Source organism: Schistocerca serialis, chromosome 2, assembly GCF_023864345.2.
Source record: "Schistocerca serialis cubense isolate TAMUIC-IGC-003099 chromosome 2, iqSchSeri2.2, whole genome shotgun sequence".
Lineage (NCBI taxonomy): Eukaryota > Metazoa > Arthropoda > Insecta > Orthoptera > Acrididae > Schistocerca > Schistocerca serialis.
In genome coordinates, this window is record NC_064639.1 from 504,727,287 (window position 1) to 504,750,487 (window position 23,201).

Consider the following 23,201-nt stretch of genomic DNA (forward strand, 5'->3'; position numbering starts at 1 on the left):
TCCGATTTTCAGTTTAGGGATGCCATCAGGTTATCAATTTATGGTTTTGAATCCACAAACGCCGTTCCACGCTCAAATTGCTACTAATCTCGTCTTTTGCATTCGGATATATGCATAGGTACTAGTAACTACTAAAGCACTTAGGGAGAGTCAGATGCCGCAACACTTCGCTAGTGCTGGGGAAAAGCAATCGCGCTGTAATGTAAACGCTGCACTGGTTCTCGGTTGCAGTCTAGGATCACCACCAAGTTGGATTAAAGTAAGACATCGAGGTAATTCAGAGGTGCGCTGACAGATTTTATATCAGTTGTTTTAATGAGGTTGTTGCGGAAACTGTGCGTGAGCTTAGATGGGAGTCATTGGAAGGAATAAGATATTTTCGCAAAACGTTATTGAGGAAGTTCAGTGAACCATACGACGCGAGAGCGAGTATTGTACTTTTGCCAGCTTCCGTCCAGGATAATAACCACCGGAATAAAATAAGAAAGATTAGGGCTCGTATAGAAGCATATAGGGAATCATGTTTTCCCTTGCTCCATTTGTTTCAGGGGCAGGAAAGTGAATGACTAAAACCCCGTACACAGCAGGCCAGCGGAAGCCAACTAACGACTGCCAACGGCTTCGGCAGAACGTTGATTGCCAATGCTCTGGCTTTTGGCCTCGCATCCTCACCAAACCAAAGGGTTGGGGCCAAGGGAAACGGCCATTTGGAATTGTAGTTGGCTCTGATGACTCGTCGAGGATGTTCCCATTTTATTACTGGTATAAAGAAGCATTTTAACTGCAATTTCACCGGTCGGTATTGCGAGGACAGATGAGGATTTAGCAGTTATCACATTTGTGGCGTTTATTTTATAGTAAGTAGCTGTCTCTCTCCGTCCGAACAGGCCTTGGAAGGCCCAACAGCACCGACAGGCCGCCGAGTCATCCTCAACCCACAGGCGTCACTGGATGCGGATATGGAGGTGCATGTGGTCAGCACAGTTTACGAGACCGGAACCACTACCTCTCAATCAAGTAGCTCCTCAGTTTGCCTCACAAGGGCTGAGTGCACCCCGCTTGCCAACAGCGCTCGGCAGACCGGATGGCCACCCATCAAAGTGCTACCCCAGCCCGACAGCGCTTAACTTCGGTGATATGACAGGAACCGGTGTTACCACTGCGGCAAGGCCGTTGGCATTGTAAGTAGCTGATTAACAGGAAAAGAAGAAGAAGAAACGGCGATGGTGGACGACATTTCTTTTAAAAAATAGTGAAAAGTGTAGAGGGACAAAACTAATGTCTGACAAAGACGAAATGTAATATGGGCTATTTCATAATTTTTCCGAATGAAAGAAACAGATGTCAGTACAGGCTTCATTTTCTTATTCACACCGTGAACATTACTTTCTAACAGCTCGCTTATTTCCCACCAACCGTCTAACCTATTCAGTTTGTTTTTATAGTAGCAGTTCATAGAATCCCATAAACATTCACATTGATGATAAAAATCTATCAGCTAAATGTTGAATCCACATTCCAATCCAACAGATCAATATTTTTAAACACAGTAAATACAGACACACAACCGTTCAAATGTGTGTGAAATCCTATGGGACTTACCTGCTAAGGTCATCAGTCCCTAAGCTTACACACTACTTAACCTAAATTATCCTAAGTACAAACATACACAGCCATGCCCGAGGGAGGACTCGAACCTCCGCCGGGACCATCCGCACAGTCCATGACTGCAGCGCCCTAGACCGCTCGGCTAATCCCACGCGGCCACATCCGTTCAACAGACACAGCAAATAGGTACTGAACTACGATCATGCGATCCGACGTCCCTACTAGGAGAAGGGACCCAAGGCCAACCCACTGCCAACACTTTGATGTAGAGCTGGCAGTCAGAACCACAACCAAGGCCGACTGCTCCGTTGATTCCGATTTGCTACCCACACGCACTAAGCAGATCTCGGCCAACAAAGTGGTTGGTTGTCGTTCGTTGGCCTGTGTTGGCCCAGAGTGTACGCGCTTTAACAGTGGCACAGGATACGTCCCATCATTTGGTAGGCTGTGGCCGGCGGCGTATGTAAGTGGCTGTAGAACACCCCAGGGAAGGCAGCGGTCGCCACATAACACACCTGCTCGTCGGTGAGGCCGCGCCAGTTGGCCAGGGTGCCATCCAGGTCTGCGTCAGGCTCGTCGCTGTCTTCCCAGGCGTTGTGAACAGGGGCATCAGACAGGCTGTTGTTGTAGACGTCGCTGACGGACACCAGCGTCCAGCCGCACACCAGCGCCGCCACCACGAGCAGCGACCACACCGCGCGGCTCCTCCGCATCCTGCACAACAACACCACTTATCATTGGGCAGTTACAAACCGGCTGACACAGACTTCGATATTGCCATGTACGCTGAAGTGACGAAAGTCATCGGATAACGACATGCACGTACACAGATGGAGGTAATATGGCATATACAAGGTATAAACGGGCAGTGCATTGGGGGAGCTGTCATTTGTACTCAGATGTGTCATGTGAAACGGTTTCCGGCGTAATTATAGTCGCACGACGGGACTTTGAACGCAGAATGATAGTTGGATCAAGACGCAAGCGACATTCCGTTTCGAAAATCGTTAAAGAATTCAATATTCTGCGATTCACAGTATTAAGAGTGTGCTGAGAATACCAAACTTCAGGCATTACCTCTGACCGCGGACAACGCAGTGGCCGACGGCCAACTCGTGACGGCCGAGAGCAACAACGATTGCGTAGGGGTGTCAGTGCTAACAGACATACAACGAGCGGTTCTAGGCGCTACAGTCTGGAAGCGCGAGACCGCTACGGTCACAGGTTCGAATCCTGCCTCGGGCACGGATGTGTGTGATGTCCTTAGGTTAGTTTAAGTACCGTATTTACTCGAATCTAAGCCGCACTCAAATCTAAGCCGCACCTAAAAAATGAGACTCGAAATCGAGGAAAAAAAATTTCCCGAATCTAAGCCGCACCTGAAATTTGAGACTCGAAATTCAAGGGGAGACAAAAGTTTTAGGCCAAATCTCCAAATCGAAACAAAGTTGGTCCATTGTAATATGAGACGCAATTTAGATCGAATTAATGACGATACAGCTACAGAAGTTTGGTTCGAGTCGTAAGCTTAGCAGTTACGCTTTGCCTGGTAGCCATTGCTATGCGTCAGGCGCTCCGTCCTTATTTATACGGGTACGATTCCTTTTTCACGTGCTTTGTCTGGTTTGAATTGATTGCTTATTTTTCTTTGATCTGATAAGCGCCGTTTTCTTTGTTATAGGTGTTTATGTCACTCCAAGCTGAAAATGCATTACTATACTGTGTCATGCATTGTTTGTTGCATTCTGATAGTGCGTGTTTACGGCCTGTCGCCGCTCGCGGCATGGCTTCCTTTTGTGTGCGCTACCGTCGCTTATAATTTTTAAAAAAAAGAGGAATCGTCTCATTAGCGAAACAATGGCAAGAGACTGGTATCTGTTGTTACTTACACTGCTGCTTTCTTTGCTAATGATTAACAAGAACCAAATATTAGACTGCGTATGATAGATGTTATGAACGACAGTTTAGCGAAAATTTTCCTCCGTTTGAAAATCTTTACAGGCGCCTCTTTAGTACATTACATTCTGCACAGAAATTAGAGTCATCTTAGATTTAAAAATGTAGTCAATTGTCATGCTTCATTTCTGACTGTATCACTGTTAGGCATAAGAATAATACGAATATAAAGATGGCATGATATGTATATTCTTCCGCGTTTGCTGTTGTCTCACTCTAGTTTCGTAGTTTATTAGGCAGACAGGATTTAAACGAGATAGCAGCAAACACGAAACAATACATGGCAAAATGTTTATATTCGTATTATTCTTATGGTGAAGAGAATACTGCATGTGATTCACAATTCATACGGAATTTGTATTTACTTCGTTGGATAATGTACGAAAATGCAGTGGTCGAAACTCGGGGCGGAGAAAAAAGCTCGTCTTCCACTTTTTTTTTTTTTTTGACGCAGCTGTTTTGGTGCCAGTATTTATCTCTGTGCCTACAAAGCATGCCTATGTAGCGCCACATATATTCGACGGCACAAGTTAGTTGTGGCGGCACCCACCAACATTTTTCAGAACTTCCGCTTGCTTTGCACTCGATTCTAAGCCGCAGGCGGTTTTTTGGATTACAAAAACTGGAAAAAAAGTGCGGCTTAGATTCGAGTAAATACGGTAGTTCTAAGTTCAAGGGACTGATGACCTCAGAAGTTAAGTCCCATATTGCTCAGAGCCATTTGAACTATTTGAACTGCGGGAAATAGCGGCAGAAATCAATGTGGAACATACGACGAATGTATCCGTTGTGACCCTGTGGTGAAATTTGGCTTTGGTGGACTGCGGCAGCGGTCGACCGACGTGAGTGCCTTTCCGAACAGCTCGACATCCACTGCTGTTGCCTCTCCTGGGCTCGTGACCATATCGGTTGGATTCTAGACGACTGGAAAGCTGGTGGCCTGGTCAAATGAGTCCTGATTTCAGTTGGTACGAGCTGATGGTATGGTCCGAGTGTGGCGCAAGCTCCACAAAGCAATGGACCCAAGTTGTCAACAAGGTACTGTGCCCGCCGGTGGTGGCTGCGCAATGGTGTGGTCCAAGTGAACCGATCATTAGGTGGAAACGGCTATGTTCGGCTACTTGGAGACCATTTGCAGCCATTCATGGACCTCATTTTCCCATGACAACGCGCCATGTCACCGAGTTATAGCTGTTCGCGATTGTTTTGAAGAAAATTCTAGACATGTGACTTTTCATGCTTTCCCGACGGATGCGTTGCAAATACACTTCTCGAGTTTTCCGACGAATCTCATTGTGTGAATCGCACAATATTTCATCGATGAAACTGCTCTACATCATCAGGTGATGGCAGTTGTACGGCGGACAATCTTGTCAACAGGGATTCAGGTTTTCACCTAAGCGCCGCCTGGAATCCACCACCGACTGTCATTAAATAAAAACAGGGAAAACTAGAAATTCCGATTCATCATGCGACGCAGCTCACTACTGAGATTTAATTCAGCTTTTAACCACAGGAGCGACCGGCAGCACAGTCATTGCCCACAGGGCACACGTGGAAGGCCTTTCTGCTGCTTCGAGCAGGGGACACTAGGAGCGCCGGTTTCCTTCAACTACGAGGGTCTTCGCGCGCACGCGTATTTCCTGCTCCCGACCTGATAAATTCCGACGTCGCCGCGCGATTATCATCTCAGTCAAGCCTTGCATCAGTGACAGCAGGAACTGCCACCACCTGATGATGTCGACCAGTTGCATCGATGAAATACTGTGAGGTTTACACAATACGACCCGACGGCATACTCGAGAAGTGTATTTACAAATTCTGGACAGTTCGAGAGAATGATTTGGTCACCGAGATCGCCAGATATGAATTCCATCGAACATTTATGGGACATAATCGAGAGATCAGTTCGTGCGCAAAATCCTGCACCGGCAACACTTTCGCAATTATAGACAGCAATATTTCGGCGGGGTCTTCCAACGACTTGTTGATTCCATACCATGGCGATTAGCTGCACTACACTGGACAAAAAGAGGTCAGAAACGATTTTAGGAGGTATTACATGACTTTTGTCACCTCAGTGTATTAGTGCCACCAGTATCAGACACATTAACGTTGTTGATATATGCCCATTGTTTATTTTCATTTTCTCCACTCCCCCCATCCCCACCCCCCTCCACCCCCCCAAAAAAAGGAAGTGGTCTTTGTCCAGGTAATAGTAGCACAGCAGACACTAAAGGAAAGCAGACTCAGTTTGCTAACGGTACTGAGGCAGAAGCTATTACTTTTAGAGTACACAAACGTTATTGCGAAGGTTATAGATTAAAATAGCAAATAGAAGCATATGTAGAACGTTATGTTTTCTGAAAAAAAAGAAATATATTAAGGTACAATATAAATGTATTATAAACTCTTTTCCTATCTTCTTTGTCCGGAAGTGAAATAAGATGTTAACAGACTTTTTGGAAGTGTGATTCAATAGAAGAATGCTGAAGATCAAATTGGTTAGCGCGTATATAGGATGATTCATGAAGCGACACTTAACGAAATCGGGGAGAGAAGAAATTTATCGCACAGCTTGGCTAAAAGAAGACATACTTTGATAGGATACATCATGAGGTATCAAGGAACAATTACGACGGAGTGCTGAAAAGTAATACCTCCGACTTTTTTAGGTGAAAGCTCTTAAAGCTTTTTAATTAAATCAAACGTTATTAACATTCTACATCTTTACATTCCATGTCTACATACTTATTTTACAACGTAGTCACCCTGGTGACGAGCCACATTTTTCCCAACGGGAGACCAATTTATTGGTCCCGTCACTGTAAAATGTCTGATTTTGCTGACAGAGCCACAACCTGACCTCTGCTCGCACCGCTTCGTAACTATGAAAGTGAAGTTTTCGAAGGCGTTCTTTAAGCTCTGGAAACGGATGAAAATGGGATGTAACCAAGTCGAGACTGTATGGAAGATGAATCATGAGACTGAACTCAACGATCGAATCGATTACAGCACTCTGTTTCTCACGCTCTGACACAGTTACGTTATACACCGTCATGTTACACATCACAATTCGGAGCTTTCTAGCGGCAGAGACTTGCAAATATATAGACGTGAAGAATAAAGATGGAGAATGTTAATAACGTTTGTTTTTAGTTAAGAAGGTTTATGAATTTTCACATTAAAAAATTCGGATGCGTTACTTGTCAGCACGGCCTCGTAATTCGGTAATGGCGAGAAGAGTGTGAGGATATAAACTGCAGAGAGAGACCAAGGCTATACCACAGTATTTTTTTCTACCACCTGATCTCTGTGATCAAGCCCTGGGGACAGCGAGTTGATGAACGACCACCATATCATCTTCTTTTCTATGGCGTCATTTGGATGGTGGTGGTTGTTGGGATGTTTAAGGGGGACTAAACAGCTAAGGTCATCAGTCCCCCATTCCAAAAACAGGCGAGACAAAGTCGCAGAGCAGATAAAACCCCAAGGGGAAGGAGACTCCCCCCCCCCCCCCAGGTGCTAAAGAACACAAATTAGGCAACAAACACTACAGAAAAGAAGAGTACAGACGAACACCAGACAGAAAGAAATAGAAGAAAAGAAGATGGCCGGAGACTGGTTGACTGACCACCAGAACAAAAAAAAAGGGAGTCAACCATCCGACGACACACCAAAACAGCAACAAATATGGAGAGACGCGAGGACAAAAGACACAGAAACGGAAAGGTGCAGGACCCCCCTAAATGGATCCATAAAAAGGACTAGCATGGATAAAATGTAAAACATTGTCAGCCATGGAGGCATCGTCGCATAAAATCAAAGGCAAGGTGCCCGGAAGATGAAAAGACTGCCGAAGGGTGCGCAGTCGGGGACACTCCAATAAAATGTGGGCGACCGTCAGCTGGGACCCACACCGACACAGGGGGGGATCCTCCTGACGCAAAAGATGGCCGTGCGTCAGGTATGTATGGCCGATGCGGAGCCGACACAGGATAACAGAGTCCCTGCGAGAAGACCGCAGGGAGCAGCGCCACACATCGGTCGTCTCCTTGACAGCCCGCAGTTTATTAGGCACTGTCATGCCTCACCACTCAGCAGACCACATCCCAAGCACCTTACGGCGCAACACCAGCTGCTGATCGGGAGCCGTGAGGCCGATCTCCAAAGCTGGGGCGTCGAGCGCCCCTTTGGCCAGCCTGTCAACACGTTCATTCCCCGGGATGCCAACATGACCTGGCGTCCAAACCAAGACCACCGAACGACCAGAACGCGCAATGGCGGAAACAGACTCCTGAATAGAGGACACCAGAGGAGAAGAGGGATAGTAGCAGTCGATGGCCTGAAGGCTGCTCAGGGAGTGACTGCAGATGACGATGGACCTACCTGAGCAGAAACGCATATGCTCAAGAGCGCGCAATATGGCCACCAGCTCAGCAGTAAAAATACTGCAGCCAGCTGGCAAGGAGCGCTGCTCAACATGGGCAGCGTGAGCAAAAGCGTAGGCAGTGCGACCATCAACCAGGGAACCATCAGTGTAGACAGTCTCACAGTCCGAAAATGAGGCGAGGAGCGCAAGAAAACGGCGACGGAGGGCCACAGGCGGAACCGAGTCCTTGGGTCCCTGTGCCAAGTCCAGACGGACGGACGGCCAGGACAAACACCAGGGAGGCGTAGGTGCACGGACCCGAAAGGGAGGCAGAAGAGGGAATGACCCCAGTTCCGACAGCAGGGACTGGACGCGGACAGCTATGGAAAGCCCAGACCTAGGTCGCCGTTCAGGCAGATGGAGGACCATGGCAGGGAAAAGCAGGCGATGATTGGGATGGCCTGGCGAGCAATGCACGCAGACAGCATAGTCGGCGAGCAGTCGATGGCGGCAAATCCGCAGCGGAGGAACCCCGGCCTCCACCAGTAGACTATTCACGGGTCTGGTACGAAAACGCCAGTTGCAAGCCGAACCCCACAGTGGTGTATGGGGTCTAACAACTTCAACACTGAGGGTGACGCAGACCCATAGGCCAGGCTCCCATAATCAAGCCGGGACTGCACAAGGGCTCTGTACAATCGCAGCAGCGTGCAGCGATCTGCACCCCAAGACGTGTGGCTAAGGCAGCGGAGGGCGTTGAGGTGCCGCCAGCATTTTTGCTTCAGCTGAGTAACATGAGGAACCCATGTGAGCCGGGCATCAAACACGAGTCCCAAGAAGTGGCAAGTGTCCATCACTTCAAGCAGGTGGCCGTCGAGGTAAAGTTCAGGATGAGGGTGGACCGTCCGACGCCTGCAGAAGTGCATAACTCGAGTCTTGGCAGCAGAGAACTGAAAACCATTGAGTCAGCGCCCATGATGCTGCCTTGCGAACGGCGACTTGCAGCCTGCGTTCGGCAACTCCCGTAGTCGTGGAGCTAAATGAGATGCAGAAGTCGTTGGCATACAAAGAAGGAGACACCGATGACCCCACTGCTGCAGCCAGACCATTAATGGCCACTAGAAATAAGGAGACGCTCAACACCGAGCCCTGTGGGACCCCATTTTCCTGTATATAAGATGAACTAGAGGTGGCACCGACGTGCACCCGGAAAGAGCGGCGCAATAAAAAGCTTTGAAGAAAAGCTGGGAGCCGACCACGAAGACCCCACTCATGCAACGTGGCGAGGATGTGATGCCCCCATGTGGTGTCATACGCCTTCCGCAGATCGAAAAATACAGCAACGAGATGCTGATGTCGGGCAAAGGCTGTACGGACAGCAGATTCCAGCCGCACCAAATTGTCCGCTGTAGACCGGCCCCGGCAGAAACCACCCTGGGATGGAGCGAGGAGACCGCGCGACTCAAGGACCCAACACAAACGCCGCCCCACCATACGTTCGAGCAATTTGCTCAAAACGTTGGTGAGGGTAATGGGACGATAGCTGTCCACCGCCCGTGGGTCCACACCGGGCTTCAAGATGGGGACAATAAGACCCTCTCGCCATTGCGATGGGAACACGCCCTCGCTCCAGATGCGGTTAAAGATGGTGAGGATGTGTCTCTGGCAGTCCCTGGAGAGTTGCTTCAGCATCCGTGCGTGGATGCAGTCCGGGCCTGGTGCTGTATCAGGGCAATCGGCGAGGGCAGCGAGGAATTCCCTCTCGCTGAAAGGAGCATTGTATTTTTCAGAATGACACGTGCGGAACGATAACGGCGTCTGCTCGGCACGCTCCTTGAGAGAGCGAAAGGCGGGGGGATAAGTTGCAGTCGCAGAGCTCTTAGCGAAGTGCGCAGCAAGGTGTTCAGCAATGGCGGCAGCGTCTGTGCAGACAGCGCCGTCCAAAGAGATCCCAGGGACACCCGTAGGGGTCTGGTGTCCATAAATCCGCCGTATCCGGGACCACACGAGCGAGGGGGAGACACGGGAGCCCAAGGAGGAGACACACCGCTCCCAGCACTCCTGCTTACGCCGTGTAATAAGACGACGGGCGAAGGCACGGAGCCTCTTAAATGCGATGAGGGTCTCAAGAGACGGGTGCCGCCTATGACGCTGGAGGGCCCGCCTACGGTCGCGAATAGCCTCAGCAATCTCCGGCGACCACCAGGGTACAGCCTTCCTCCGAGGGAGTCCAGAAGAGCGGGGGATGGCAGCCTCGGCCGCCGAAATGATTGACGTGGTTAACACACGGACCACCTCGTCAATGTCACCCTGTGGGGGAGACTCAATGGTTGCCGCAGAAGTAAAACCCGGCCAGGCAGCCCTGTGGAGAGCCCAGAGGGGCAGGCGCCCAGAAGAATGACACTGGGGCAGTGACAAATAGATGGGAAAATGGTCACTACCACACATGTCAGGATGCACTCTCCAGTGGAGGGATGGGACAAGTCCGGGGCTGCAAAGAGAGAGATCGATGGCCGAGAACGAGCCATGGGCTACACTGAAATGCGTGGGAGCACTGGTGTTCAAGAGGCTAAGGTCGAGCTGAGCCAACAAATGCTCCACGGCACGACCGCGGTCATCGGAGACAGTCCCACCCTATAGAGGGTTGTGGGCATTGAAATCGCCCAGCAACAAGAAAGGTGGCGGCAGTTGGGCGATCAGAGCAGCCAGGACATGCTGCGTGACAGCACCATCCGGTGGAAGGTAAATACTGCAGACGGTAATAGCCTGTGGCGTCCACACCCGAACAGCAACAGCCTCTAAAGCTGTTTGTAGAGGTACAAACTCGCTGTGAAGAGAGTTAAGGGCATATATGCAGACGCCACCAGACACCCTTTCATAAGCTGCCTGGTTCTTAAAATAACCCCGATAGCCATGGAGGGCGGGGGTTCGCATTGCTGGAAACCAAGTTTCCTGCAGAGCAATGCAAAGGAAAGGATGAAGGCTGATAAGTTGGCGGAGCTCAGCTAGATGGTGGAAGAAACCACATCAGTTCCACTGGAGGATGGTGTTGTCCATGGCTGGGAAAGGCGTGACGGACGGGACAGGGAAGGCAGATTACGCCACTGGGTCACCTGCTGCCTCCGATTGAGCACCTGCGCTAGTGCTATTCATGGCGTCTGAGGGACTGGCGAGATCGAGGTCCTCAGCGGACGCCAGAATCTCCACTTCGTTCTCAGACGCAGAGCTGGAAGGTGGCGGCGGGGTGGCTGCCACCGCGAGTTCCTTGGGCTTAGTGCTCTTCTTCTTTGATTTCTCACGCTGCTCCTTGGGTTTAACTGGCGGGGAGGGCTTCACCGATTCAGTCTCCGGGACTGAGGAGGGTCGTTAAGCCCGTCGACCAGCTGATTGTGGGCACTTACGCCACTGTTGGTCGTCAGCCTTCCCGCTGGTGGATACCCGGAAAGGGAGGGACCCAAGGGACCCCTTGCGAGCGTGGGAAGCCGAAGAAGTTGGACACTTCACCGGCTTAGAAGCGGGGACCGACGTCCCCGATGGGGGGGATGGTGTTGCTCCTGAGGGAGGTGGCACAGGAGCAACCCGGTGGGTAGAGCCCCCCACTGGCAAGGGGGCAGGAGGAGTTGTACCACTCGTCGATCCGGCCGGAAGTCGCGAAACTGATGGGGTGAGCACAGGTGTTGTAGCAGCGGCGTAGGAAAATGTCATTCTCACTGGATGTAAGCGGTCGTATTTCCTTTTGGCCTCAGTATAAGTCAGCCGGTCCCGGGTCTTATATTCCATGATTTTGCGCTCTTTCTGGAACACTCTGCAGTCTGGCGAGCAAGGTGAATGGTGCTCCCCGCAGTTGACGCAGATGGGAGGCGGGGCACATGGAGTATCGGGATGAGATGGGCGTCCACAATCACGACATGTGAGGCTGGAAGTGCAGCGGGAAGACATATGGCCGAACTTCCAGCACTTGAAGCACCGCATCGGGGGAGGGATATAAGGCTTGACGTCACATTGGTAGACCATCACCTTGACATTTTGCGGTAACGTATCACCCTCGAAGGCCAAGATGAAGGCACTGGTAGCAACCTGGTTGTCCCTCGGACCCCGATGGACGCGCTGGACGAAATGAACACCTCTACGTTCTAAGTTGGCGCGCAGCTCGTCATCAGACTGCAAAAGGAGGTCCCTATGGAAAATAACACCCTGGACCATATTTAAACTCTTATGTGGTGTAATAGTAACGTTAACATCCCCCAACTTGTCACAAGCAAGTAACCTGCGTGACTGGGCGGAGGATGCCGTTTGTATCAGTACTGACCCAGAGCGCATTTTAGACAAGCCCTCCACCTCCCCAAACTTGTCCACTAAATGCTCGACGAAGAACTGAGGCTTTGTGGAGAGAAAAGACTCCCCATCAGCTCTCGTGCAAACTAAGAATCAGGGCGAATAACTGTTAACTCCATCCTGAGACTTACGCTCTTCCCACGGCGTGGCCAGGGAGGGGAACGTTTTCGGATCGTACTTCTGAGCATTAAATTGAGCCCGAGAACGCTTAGAGACTGCTGGCGGCTGGCCGCCAGCGAGAGATGATGTACCACGCTTCATTGCGGGTCATCCGCCCTGATGCCACCTACTCCGACCAAGGGCCCTCCCCGCGGGCGCCACCCAGCCACAGCAAAGGCCACCTGGCAGGATGGCCGTTGCCGGGAGTCCCGATACCCCAGTAGGATAGGCATCTACTCCTTGGCATACGTGGGGAGTTAACGGCGCAGGCATCAGTAGAGCGATCCCTGTGTTGTCAGGGGGCTACAACCAAGAGGGTACATGGCGGCCCCACCACAACGGACTGGCTATCGTGCTGGATCTTAGGTGCAAAAATGTCCAAGGTCGTCGTCGCAGTTAAAAGAAACACTGCAGAGAGCAGTGTGGTAATCGCACCCAGGGACGCATCCTCGCCCAAGAGATCGAAAACGAGCGGGACGCCATTGCAACGACGAGAAAGCCGGCTAAAGGTCTAATTGCACGATGGATACAGTGCACCATGTAAGGCGCCCTTCCCCAATTGGCTCGCTCTTCGGAATGATTTAGAAAGATGGAGGTCAAACCCGAGAGGGAACCATCACATAAGGCCGAAACATGTGAGACTCCTTTTAGTCGCCTCTTACGACAGGCAGGAATACCGCGGGCCTATTCTTACCCCCGAACCCGCAGCGGGACGTCATTTGGAGGTAGTACGGAGGGGCATGGGGTCAGCACACCACTGTGCCTGCCGTTTTCGCGTTTCCGAACCTAGGACCCTTTACTCATCATTCCAGTAGCTTCTCAGTTATCCTCACAAGGTTGTGGGCCAGTTGTTCCACTCCTCCTAACAACGAAATACCTTGTTGGATATACCGAAAACAGAATCCGGCTCCTTCAAAAGAAAAATATGACTCAAATGGCTCTAAGCACTATGGGACTTAACATCTGAGGTTATCAGTCCCATAGACTTAGAACTACTTAAACCTAACGAACCTGAGGACACCACACACATCCATGCCCAAGGCAGGATTCGAACCTGCGATCGTAGCAGCAGTGCGGTTCCGGACTGAAGCGCCTAGAACCGCTCGGTCACAGCAGCCATCCCGGCTCCTTCAATGGAAGTCGGGCATGCTAACTGCTGAGCTATGGAGACTGACCTCGAATGCAGCGCCCAAGTTCAAATCGCTGTGGGGTGCCGTATTATACAGACATGCAAAGTCTTGCATAAGTTATACTAGCGTGGAGCGCTGCATGAAACCAGTCTTCAACAACAACAACAATGTTGACAAACATTCTTTTTTTCACCATAAGAAAAGCTCTTCGAAAAAGGCGAAAGCAGTAACACCTTCAAGAAGTAGAATCTGTCGAACATAGGAACCTACCTGAAGCCATTCATGGTCAATGCGTCAGCTACGCATATACTGACTGAGACAAAGCATGTGTTGGTAGGACACATCCAGATGTATGAAGCCTTACGCCTCCACATCCTCACATCCTCTCTCAAAAATTTTGACTGTCTCCCTCCGCAGATCATGAATCCGCACGGACATTTACCCATCCTACCAACTATAAATCCACCCCACCCATTTTAACTCTTCCATTTCTCCATTCTTTCCCGATTATTTCTCTCCCTTCAAATTATGGCCTTATCGATACCTCTAACAAATCCTCCATTCTCGTCTCCCAACATCTGTTCCTACTCCATTGATACTACGCATCTGTCCTCCATCTTTACAACCCCATACTCCTACGCTGGTCAATGCCCAACCTTCTCTCCTTCAACAACAGACGATCGTTCCCAGAGTAGGTCCTCTCAGTTTCAATGGCAGTGAAGTTCTTCTTTTAAAGATCAGTATTTTACACCGAGTTTTAAATTTTTTAAATGTGTCCTTGTGCTTTTTGTTCTACTTTTTCGTCATTTCTGTTTCAAATTAAAACCGAAGATATCCCTGAGTCTAATACATAAAAACGTCCTTTAATTTCATCTTTAAAAATTTCAATTCACCTGTGAATATCTCATCTTCATATTAGTGTTTTATATAGTCTAGATAGCATAACATGTCACTTGGCTGACAAATAGGTTGAATTTACCGTTGACCCATATGGGCCAGGAAGGGGAGATGGGAGAGGAAGGACAAAATAAGGAAGAAAAGAGTACAGCTGTATAATAGATTTGCTCTGAACATTTAAATTTAAATGCCAATTTAAAATTAGATTATGTCATTCTGTTCAGAGGTATAAAACTTTAATAGTAAGTGAAACTATTTCATAAATAATTCAAAATCGTCAGATGCAACCAAATGTACCGTGACTATTATTAGGGACTTCGCATTAATTCTACTTCTGCAGTGCAATCTTTAAAATGCTAATCATTGCAAAATACGGGGATGTATTTTTTATTACTTCTTAATATAAATAGCAACTCAGACCTAACCTCAGTTCTCTAAGTGGTTCCTGGTTCCTGAATATCTATAAATTCTAAAGTAAAGTTTTTACTCATCCCCCTAACCAAGAGGTTCGATGTGCTGTCATTTACTGAAACTGTAACTTTACCAATTGGAAACCTGCCTTGTCTTGTGCCAAGAAAAAGCAAATGTAAAAGATTAGGTGTATATTAATCGTTGGCGAATAAAGGTACCCCTCAGCAAAATGGCAGCAAGGGACAGGTAGGAACACCATGTGTACTTAATGTGTACGCCTGGTGGCCTCATTCAACATACTGAAGAGGCTATTCCGGCAGTCATTGAGGGAACATGGTGCAGTCAGCTGGAGATCGTGGCGCACGTTGGAACAAACGAGGCCTGTCCTCTGGGTTCCGAGATCATACTTGAGTCGTTTTCCAGCGACTGGCGGAGATGGTTGAGAAGACCAGCCTCGATCACAGAGTTTGAAATAAGCTTAAAATTTGCAGCATTGTCACCAGAAATTATCGTGGCCCCTGGTTCTGAGTCGACTCGAACGACTGAACCAGAGACTTCGAAGATTCTGTGACAAGCTACGTAGTGACAACCTGGACTTGGAACTTGTAAGGTTTTTCTAAATGGGTCAGATGTGCACAAAAGCATTAAAAGTTGCTAACCTGGTAACTGACTGCTTGTGGAGGATTATATTAGGCTACTCTCCATCCAATCCCGATAAGAACAGCTGTAGGAGAGTCAGAAGTATTAGAGTAAGATCCAAAGGAATGCCAACCATAAGGGAGAGTATTAAAAATTCTAATAGTTAACTGTTGACGCATTCGCAATAAAGTCCCAGAGTTTGAAGCGCTCCTGAAGAGCAGTTAACTTCACATAATATTAGACTGAGAAAGCTGGTTAAAACTTGAATCTGAAAGGGGGAGATTTTTTGGAAAAATTTTAGTGTATATCGAGAGGACGGGCTATTGGGAAATAGAGGTGGTGTATTTGTCGCAGTACATAAGGCACTCAAATCTTCCGAGATAGAAATTGAAGGTGCATGCAAAATTAGGTATTAAATTGCAGTTGGATCCTTCTATCGACCACCAGACTCACCTCCAGACGTAAAAGACATCTCTAGCGATAAACTAAGTTCGCTTGTACTTAAGTTCCCCAATCATACTGTAATCGCAACGACATGTTAGGGGCAACAATGATTATCGAGTGCAAAGAGCAACTTAACCAAGTAGAAAAATATGTACTTTCAATAAACTAGATAAATAAGCAGTAGTGTCGTATCTCAATGAAGAAACTGAAACTTTTAGCTCAGGACAGGAACATTTAGAGGAGCTACTGGTCAATTTTAAAAGAACAGTTGTCCATGCACTGGATAGATATGTACCCAATAGGGCAGTTCATAATAAGAGAGAATCTCCATGGTACACAGTCACTATGAAGAAATTTCTAAAGAACCCGAGATAATTGCATAATAAGTATAAAACAAAGCATATGACTATAGATAGAGAGATGCCGAATGAAACGCGTTCGTAGCACAATTTTGTCCAATGATATTTCACAAAATTGGAAGAAATTCTGCTCGTATGTAAAGGCTTTTAGTGACACCAAAGTTAGCGTCCAGTCACTCACAGATGAGACAGGAACTGAAATTGAGGGTAGGAAAGCAAAAGCAGAAATGCTGAACTCCGTTTTTAAATGTCCTTTTACAAAGGAAAATCCAAGAGACTCTTCCCAGTTTAATCCTCGTACCATTGAAAAGATGAGTGACGTACGTGTTAGTATCAGTGGTGTTGAGAAACAAATGGAATCATTAAAACTAAACAAACCTCTAGGGTCTATTGGAATTCCTATCAGATTTTATACTGAATTTGCTGCTGCGTTATCCCCTCTTTTAACTATAATCTAGCGTAGATGCATCAAACAAAAATCCGTGCCCAGTAGTCTGAAGAAAGCACAGGCCACACCCGTTCATAAGAAGGGTGGTAGACGTGATCCGCAAATCTACAGTGCAATATCCTTTACATCGATTTATTGTAGAATCTTAGAACATATTCTGAAGTCGAACATAAAGAGAAAGAATGACCTCCTCCATGCCAACCAGCAGGCATGGTTTCCGAATCATCGATCATATGAAACCTAACTAGCGTTTTTCTCACATGACATACTGAAAGCATTGGATCAAAACAATCAGGTAGACGCAGTATTTCTTGATTTCCAAAAATCATTTGATGCAGTACCTCTTATTATCAAATGTAACATCGTATGAGGTAGCAAGCGAAATTTGTACATGAATCGAGGATTTCTTGTTAGACAGGACGCAGCAAACTATCTTGGATGGAGAGTAATCGAAAGATGTAGAAGTAACTTCAGGTGTGCCTCAAGGAAATGTGTTGAGACCCTTACTGTTCATGTTGTGTATTAGTGACTTCGCACACTGTATCAATGGTACGCTCAGACTTTTGCAAATAATACGGTTATCTATAAAGAAGTACTATCTGAAAGAAGTTTCCTAAATATTCATTCAGAGCTTGATAAGATTCCAAAGTGCTGCAAAGCTTGGCAAATGACTTTAAATGTTCAGAAATATAAAACTGTGCACTTCACAAAATGAAAAAAAAGTGGTATTCTACGACCTCAGTTTCAGTGAGTCAACGTTGCTAACAGTTGGGTGTAACACTTCGAATGGATATGAAACTCAACGATCACATAGGCTCAGCCGTGGGTAAAGCGAGGGGTAGACTTGGGTTAGTTGGTAGAATACTGGGGAAATGAGATCAGTGTACAAAGGGAGTTGCTTATATAGATCACTTGTTCGGCCCATCCTAGAATATTGCTCAAGTTTGTTGGACCCTTGTCAAATAGCAGTAATAGGGGATATTGAAAGTGTACAGAAAAGGGCAGCACGAACTGTCACAGGTATGTTTGATCCATGGAAGAGTGTCACGTAGAAGCTGAAGAAACTGGACTGGCAGAATCTTGATAGACGTAAACTGTCTTGAGAAAGCCTAGTTACAGGGATCGAAGAACCGGTTTTAAATTATGACACAAGTAATATACAACCCCTTACATATTGATCCTGTAGTTATAGTGAGGACAAGATTAGATTAATTACAGCATGCAAGGAGGCATTTAAACAATCATTCTTTCCGCGCTTCATACGTGAAGGGAACGAAAAAAGCTAATAACTGTTAGATTTGGACCGCCATAGGGTTCACGGTGGTTTTCGCAGTATAGATGTAGATGCAGATTTTAATAACTAGGCAAACGAGTCGCAGCCAAACAGCCGTATTGCCACACATCATATCATATCACCAGTCAGGCAGCCATGTTTCATGCATGAATCTCATGCACAATCCATCAGGTTGCCTGTGATATCCATGTGATTTACGAAGTGATTCACCGGCAGTGCTCGTGTGGGCGTCCCTTTAATAACTATGGAACTAAAAAGAAGTAAAATACAACTGTAACCGACTATCGAGGATCGAGCCAGCGACGTTACGACTACAATTCGATCACGCTACGATTGAGATACCTATGTATTCAGTACTAACATAGATATATTTTGATGTCAACAGCGCTGGGAAATCTTCTAATCTTCAAAATGATTATTCGTTTTTATTTGTTTTTATATTTATTTTTATTATTACTCGTACTTTTTTTAGAATTGCGTCGTTTTGCTTTAAAGAAACTGATGTCTAGGCAGGCACTGACCTTCATATCCCTTAATCATGAAGAAAGTCGTAGAGAGTCACTCCATATGGCTCATCGTTGGAACAAGAACCAAGCTACAATTTCATTGAATAAAGAAGCGAGATAACGTATCTGCTTTGCAAAAGTGAAGTTAGCGCTTCTTTAGCAGATTTTGCTGTCACGATGTATGGTATTCTGTGGAATCGCCAGATTTTAATACGTACAGTAGGTGGCCTACCAAGACGTAGTTAATTTCGAAGAATGACTGCCTATCGAACGCGGGGCCCCTAACGATATATATCGAACGTGTGACATGATGTTGACCATACGACTCTGATGGCGTGAGTTACGTATACTGTTTACAGTGTTCAGGAGAACAACAACAAAAGACGAAAGTTCATTAAGTTACAGCTGATTACAAATGAAAATAGTAACTTAAGTTACTTTACTCGTCAGCCATGTCTTCGTCATGCACTATTTCTCGTGCTGTGTTAGCCGCCAGCAGCAATTATTTTTCCCATAATCTGGGTACAGTCTTGCTATGTCAGTCAAAAATATCGGGAGAGTATAAGGAAGATCGATTTTTCCACGCCATCTTAAGTTATGTAGATATTAGAAGAGGTATAACTTTCCATACTACATAACCGAGGAATTAGATTTTGTCATGTGATGGACTCGAAACTGCTACGTTTTTACTCATTATGTTCACAACCGAAAACTATAAACTACTTTCCTCTGGTAACACACTAAAATCTTACCATAATTCGCGCCACCAGAGTCAAGTGGTCGACATCGAGTCACATTCGATACACATATTAATGAGCCCTCGCGTTAGATAGGCAAACATTCTTGGAAATTACCGTAACGTTTCCTGCTGCAGTGTACCAGAGTTCTCTGTTTGGGTTGATATTTTTATTCACGACCGAAAATTAAGCTGATGTGTGTCAAATATAGACCACAAGATTTCTATAAACATGTTTGAGGATCAGTTCTACAGATTTTAATGAAATGAGTTTGATTCCCGAGCTGCTGAAGGCTGTTCGAGAAAAGAAGCACTGCAAAGTGGTCTTACTGAACAGCCCGTAATCTACAAAATGTAACTCACAAAATAACTTGGTGTCTGCAAAAAAAAAAAAAAAAAACTTCATTCGTTTACAGTCCTAGCCACTTCAGGCATAATTATTGTTATGGAAGAGTGGAATTGTTAGATAGCTGTAGTAGTTATACACTGCACTGCGCATTGTGTGAACTCAACGGAGTGTTAGGTAGCTGTAGCAGTAATACACTGCATTGTGCATTGTGTGAGCTCAATGGAATTGTTAGTTAACTGCATTGTGAACTCAACAGCAATTTGACGGGTTTATGCGTATATGCATTGCCGATTCCAAACGTCTATAATGACACTCTAGAGTATGAAGGTGTTGTTTGTTAAAAGGAAATAAAAACGTAAAAACAAGTTTGAAATCCCTTACGAAAACGTCTTGCATTTGTTAATCTTTTTGCGGCAGTTAAGTGATTATAGCACCATCAAAACGTTCACATTATTCGAATATTCATTCAACAAAAAAATAAAAAACTGAAATTATTTGATTTATGTGATATGTCTTACCTTTGCAGTTTGCATGACTCTGGATAACAGTGAGTAAATAAAACTCTGAAGTACTCAACATTTCTCAAGAAAAGTAGCATCAGCGTTGACGAAAGATAAACGCTTAGTAAAACCGCAGACTGTGCCTGCTGTCAACAATATCTTTGACAGAGGAGAGGACAAAGTAATTGTTTGAGACATGATATCTGCATATACGACAAAACTATTTAGGAATTGATGAAGTTGTATTTCGACGTAATTGTTATTGCATTGTTGTATGCAATAGGATGTCCTATTTTATAGGTATTTAAAAAGAATAACGCTGTGGACATTCGTACTTTCATCCAAATGGAACGAGTCAAGGTATACATTAAAAAAAGACAAGTACATCATTGATACTTAATGTTACACTGTATTAATAATAAAGGTTTCTTAAAGTTAGTCATGCTAATGCCAGCTAAATTTAACCAAGTCAATGAGACAGAAAGTTGCTGCTATGAAAAAAAAAATTGGTTCGAATGGCTCTGAGCACTATGGAAGTTAACTTCTGAGGTCATCAGTCCCCTAGAACTTAGAACTACTTAAACCTAACCAACCTAAGGACATCACACACATCCATGCCCGATGCAGGATTCGAACCTGCAATCGTAGCGGTCACGCGGCTCCAGACTGTAGCGCCTAGAACCGCTCGGCCACCCCGGCCGGCTATGAAAATTCTACTACTTTCCCGTTTATGTTAAATATCTGTAATTTATGTCCAACTGTTTGTTGGTTGATTTGGAGGAAGGGACCAAATAGCGAGGTCATCGGTTCCGTCGCATGAGAGAAGAATGGGGAAGAAAGTCGGCCGTGCCCTTTCAAAGGAACCATTCCTGCATTTGAGTGAAGCGATTTCACGGAAAACCGAAATCAGGATAGCCGGACGCGGGTTTGAAGCGTCGTCCTTTCGAATACGAGTCCAGTATGCCGACCAGTACACCACCTCGCTGCGTATCTCCTACAATTAGGTTAATATTTACATGGTTGCACTGGCGTTTTAGAAAGCAAATAGTGCGATCGGGACACCGTTTTCTTCGCTGTTGTCGACGTTCTTGATCTCGGACCATCTTCGTACTCAAGTAGCTCTTCAGTTGGCATCACGAGGCAGAGTGAAACCAAGTTCAATCCTCCGTTCACAGTAAAACCCTAACAGTAAAGTGAATCGAACCCAGGTCCTCCGCACAGTAGCCATAAACGCTGATGACTGGGCTACGGCAATATTATTCAAAGATATAGACCAAGGAAACATTAAAAACAAAAATAATTGTATAAGCTGTAGTAGACTAAGGTATAAACTACACAGAACTGAAATTTAGGCAAGTAAGTATTAATGAAGTAGGCAGTAAAATATTTTTAAATAATTTAAGACTGAGCAAAATAGATGTTAGAGATAAAATTATATTTGGCGTCGCATGGGTTGATATTCAGTTGCTCTAGGAGAGGTGTCCTTGAAGTTACTTAGGACGCACAGATTTGCGATACTTTTTATCCACCAAAAATTGCGCCCTGTGGCGAACAGGAATGCGGGAGCTCCATGTGTGACAGAAAGATGCAGTTGCTCTTTCAATTTGACTTATCATTGCCACAAAAAGGTGACCAGTTTTTCATTCAGACAATATAAAGGAAAACTGCATAGGTACTACATAAACCTCGTGACGCGGTGAGGCAGCTCCGGTTTACATTTGAACGATATTTATGCCCATGGGCCAGGTAAATGTTTTACAACAAACTGAACTGCCAGCTGGAAGTCATGCATTTGGAACCACTCTATTAATAATCGGCCCTAGTATACGTTTGCTGCATTCGTCGTTAATCATTGATGTAATATGTGGACATTAGCAAAAATATGAAACTAAGAAAAGAAAATAGACGCTTTCATCCCGAAGTACTGAACACCAAGCTCAGGGACATTTTAGTTATGTAGTTACAATATTTAAAACAAGAAAATTTTAGATTTGCTTGTAAGCGATATCTATGTAGGCATGCAGTTGTTTCCGTTAATCGGTCATCTTTTTTGGGGTGAGGAGTATATGCGCATGTACATATGTAGAGTTAGCGCATGCTAACTTCCTTTTACTATAAACCAACGAAAAATTTGGAAAAGGAATTAAGATTCAAAAAATAAGAAAAAGCTTTTAGGTTTGCTGATGATATCGGAATTCTGTCTGTGGTCCAAACGGCTGAGAGCTGCCGCTGAACGTAATGAGTACTGTCATCGAAAGAGGTTGTATGATGCGTATCTACATAAACGTAAGAAGGGTAGTGTAGTTAAATTATATCAGCTGAAATGCCAGCAGTGGTAACACCGGTTCCCGTCAAATCACCAAAGTTAAGCGCTGTTGGGCTGGGCTGGCACTTAGAGGGGTGACCAACCGGTTTGCCGAGCGCTGTTGGCAAGCGGGGTGCACTCAGCCCTTGTGAGGCAAACTGAGGAGATACTTGATTGAGAAGTAGCTTCTCCGGTCTCGGAAACTGACATACGGCCGGGAGAGCGATGTGCTGACCACATGCCCCTCCATATCCGCATCCAGTGCCGCCTATGGGCTGAGGATGACAGGGTGGCCGGTCGGTACCGTTGAGCCTTCATGGCCTGTTCGGGAGGAGCTTAGTTTTTTTAGTTTTAGATGCTGAGAAATCTATATTTGGAAAGGAGACACTGAAAATAGTAAATGAGTTTCGCTATTTGGACAGCAGAAATCTGACGATGATTGAAGTAGAGAGGACATAAAATGCAGACTGGCAACAGCGAGAAAAGCATTTCTGAGAAAGAGAAATTCATTACATCGAGTACATATTTAAATGTTGGAAGGTTTTGTCTTGAAGTGTTTTTCTGGGATGTAGCCATGTAGCGAATTGAAACATGGGCAATAAACAGTTCAGACAAGAAGAGAACAGAAGTTTTTGAAATGTGACGCTACAGAAGAAAGCTGAAGATTAGGTGGATCAATTGAATAGTTAGGAGGTATGAAATGCACTGTGGAAGAAAGATATTTATGATACAACTTGGCCAGAAGAAGGGTTC

General features: G+C 46.0%; 1 protein-coding gene across 2 annotated transcripts in view; it reads right to left on the minus strand.

The window, feature by feature from the left end:
• LOC126455621 (alpha-(1,3)-fucosyltransferase 7-like) overlaps positions 1-23,201 on the minus strand; it is a 367,040-nt gene that overhangs the window by 104,080 nt on the left and 239,759 nt on the right. For both annotated transcript variants that reach the window (XM_050091385.1, XM_050091383.1), the window contains exon 2: positions 2,124-2,322. In XM_050091385.1, the coding sequence (XP_049947342.1) occupies positions 2,124-2,321 (198 nt within the window). In that variant the 5' untranslated portion in view covers position 2,322. The remainder of the gene's footprint in view (positions 1-2,123; positions 2,323-23,201) is intronic.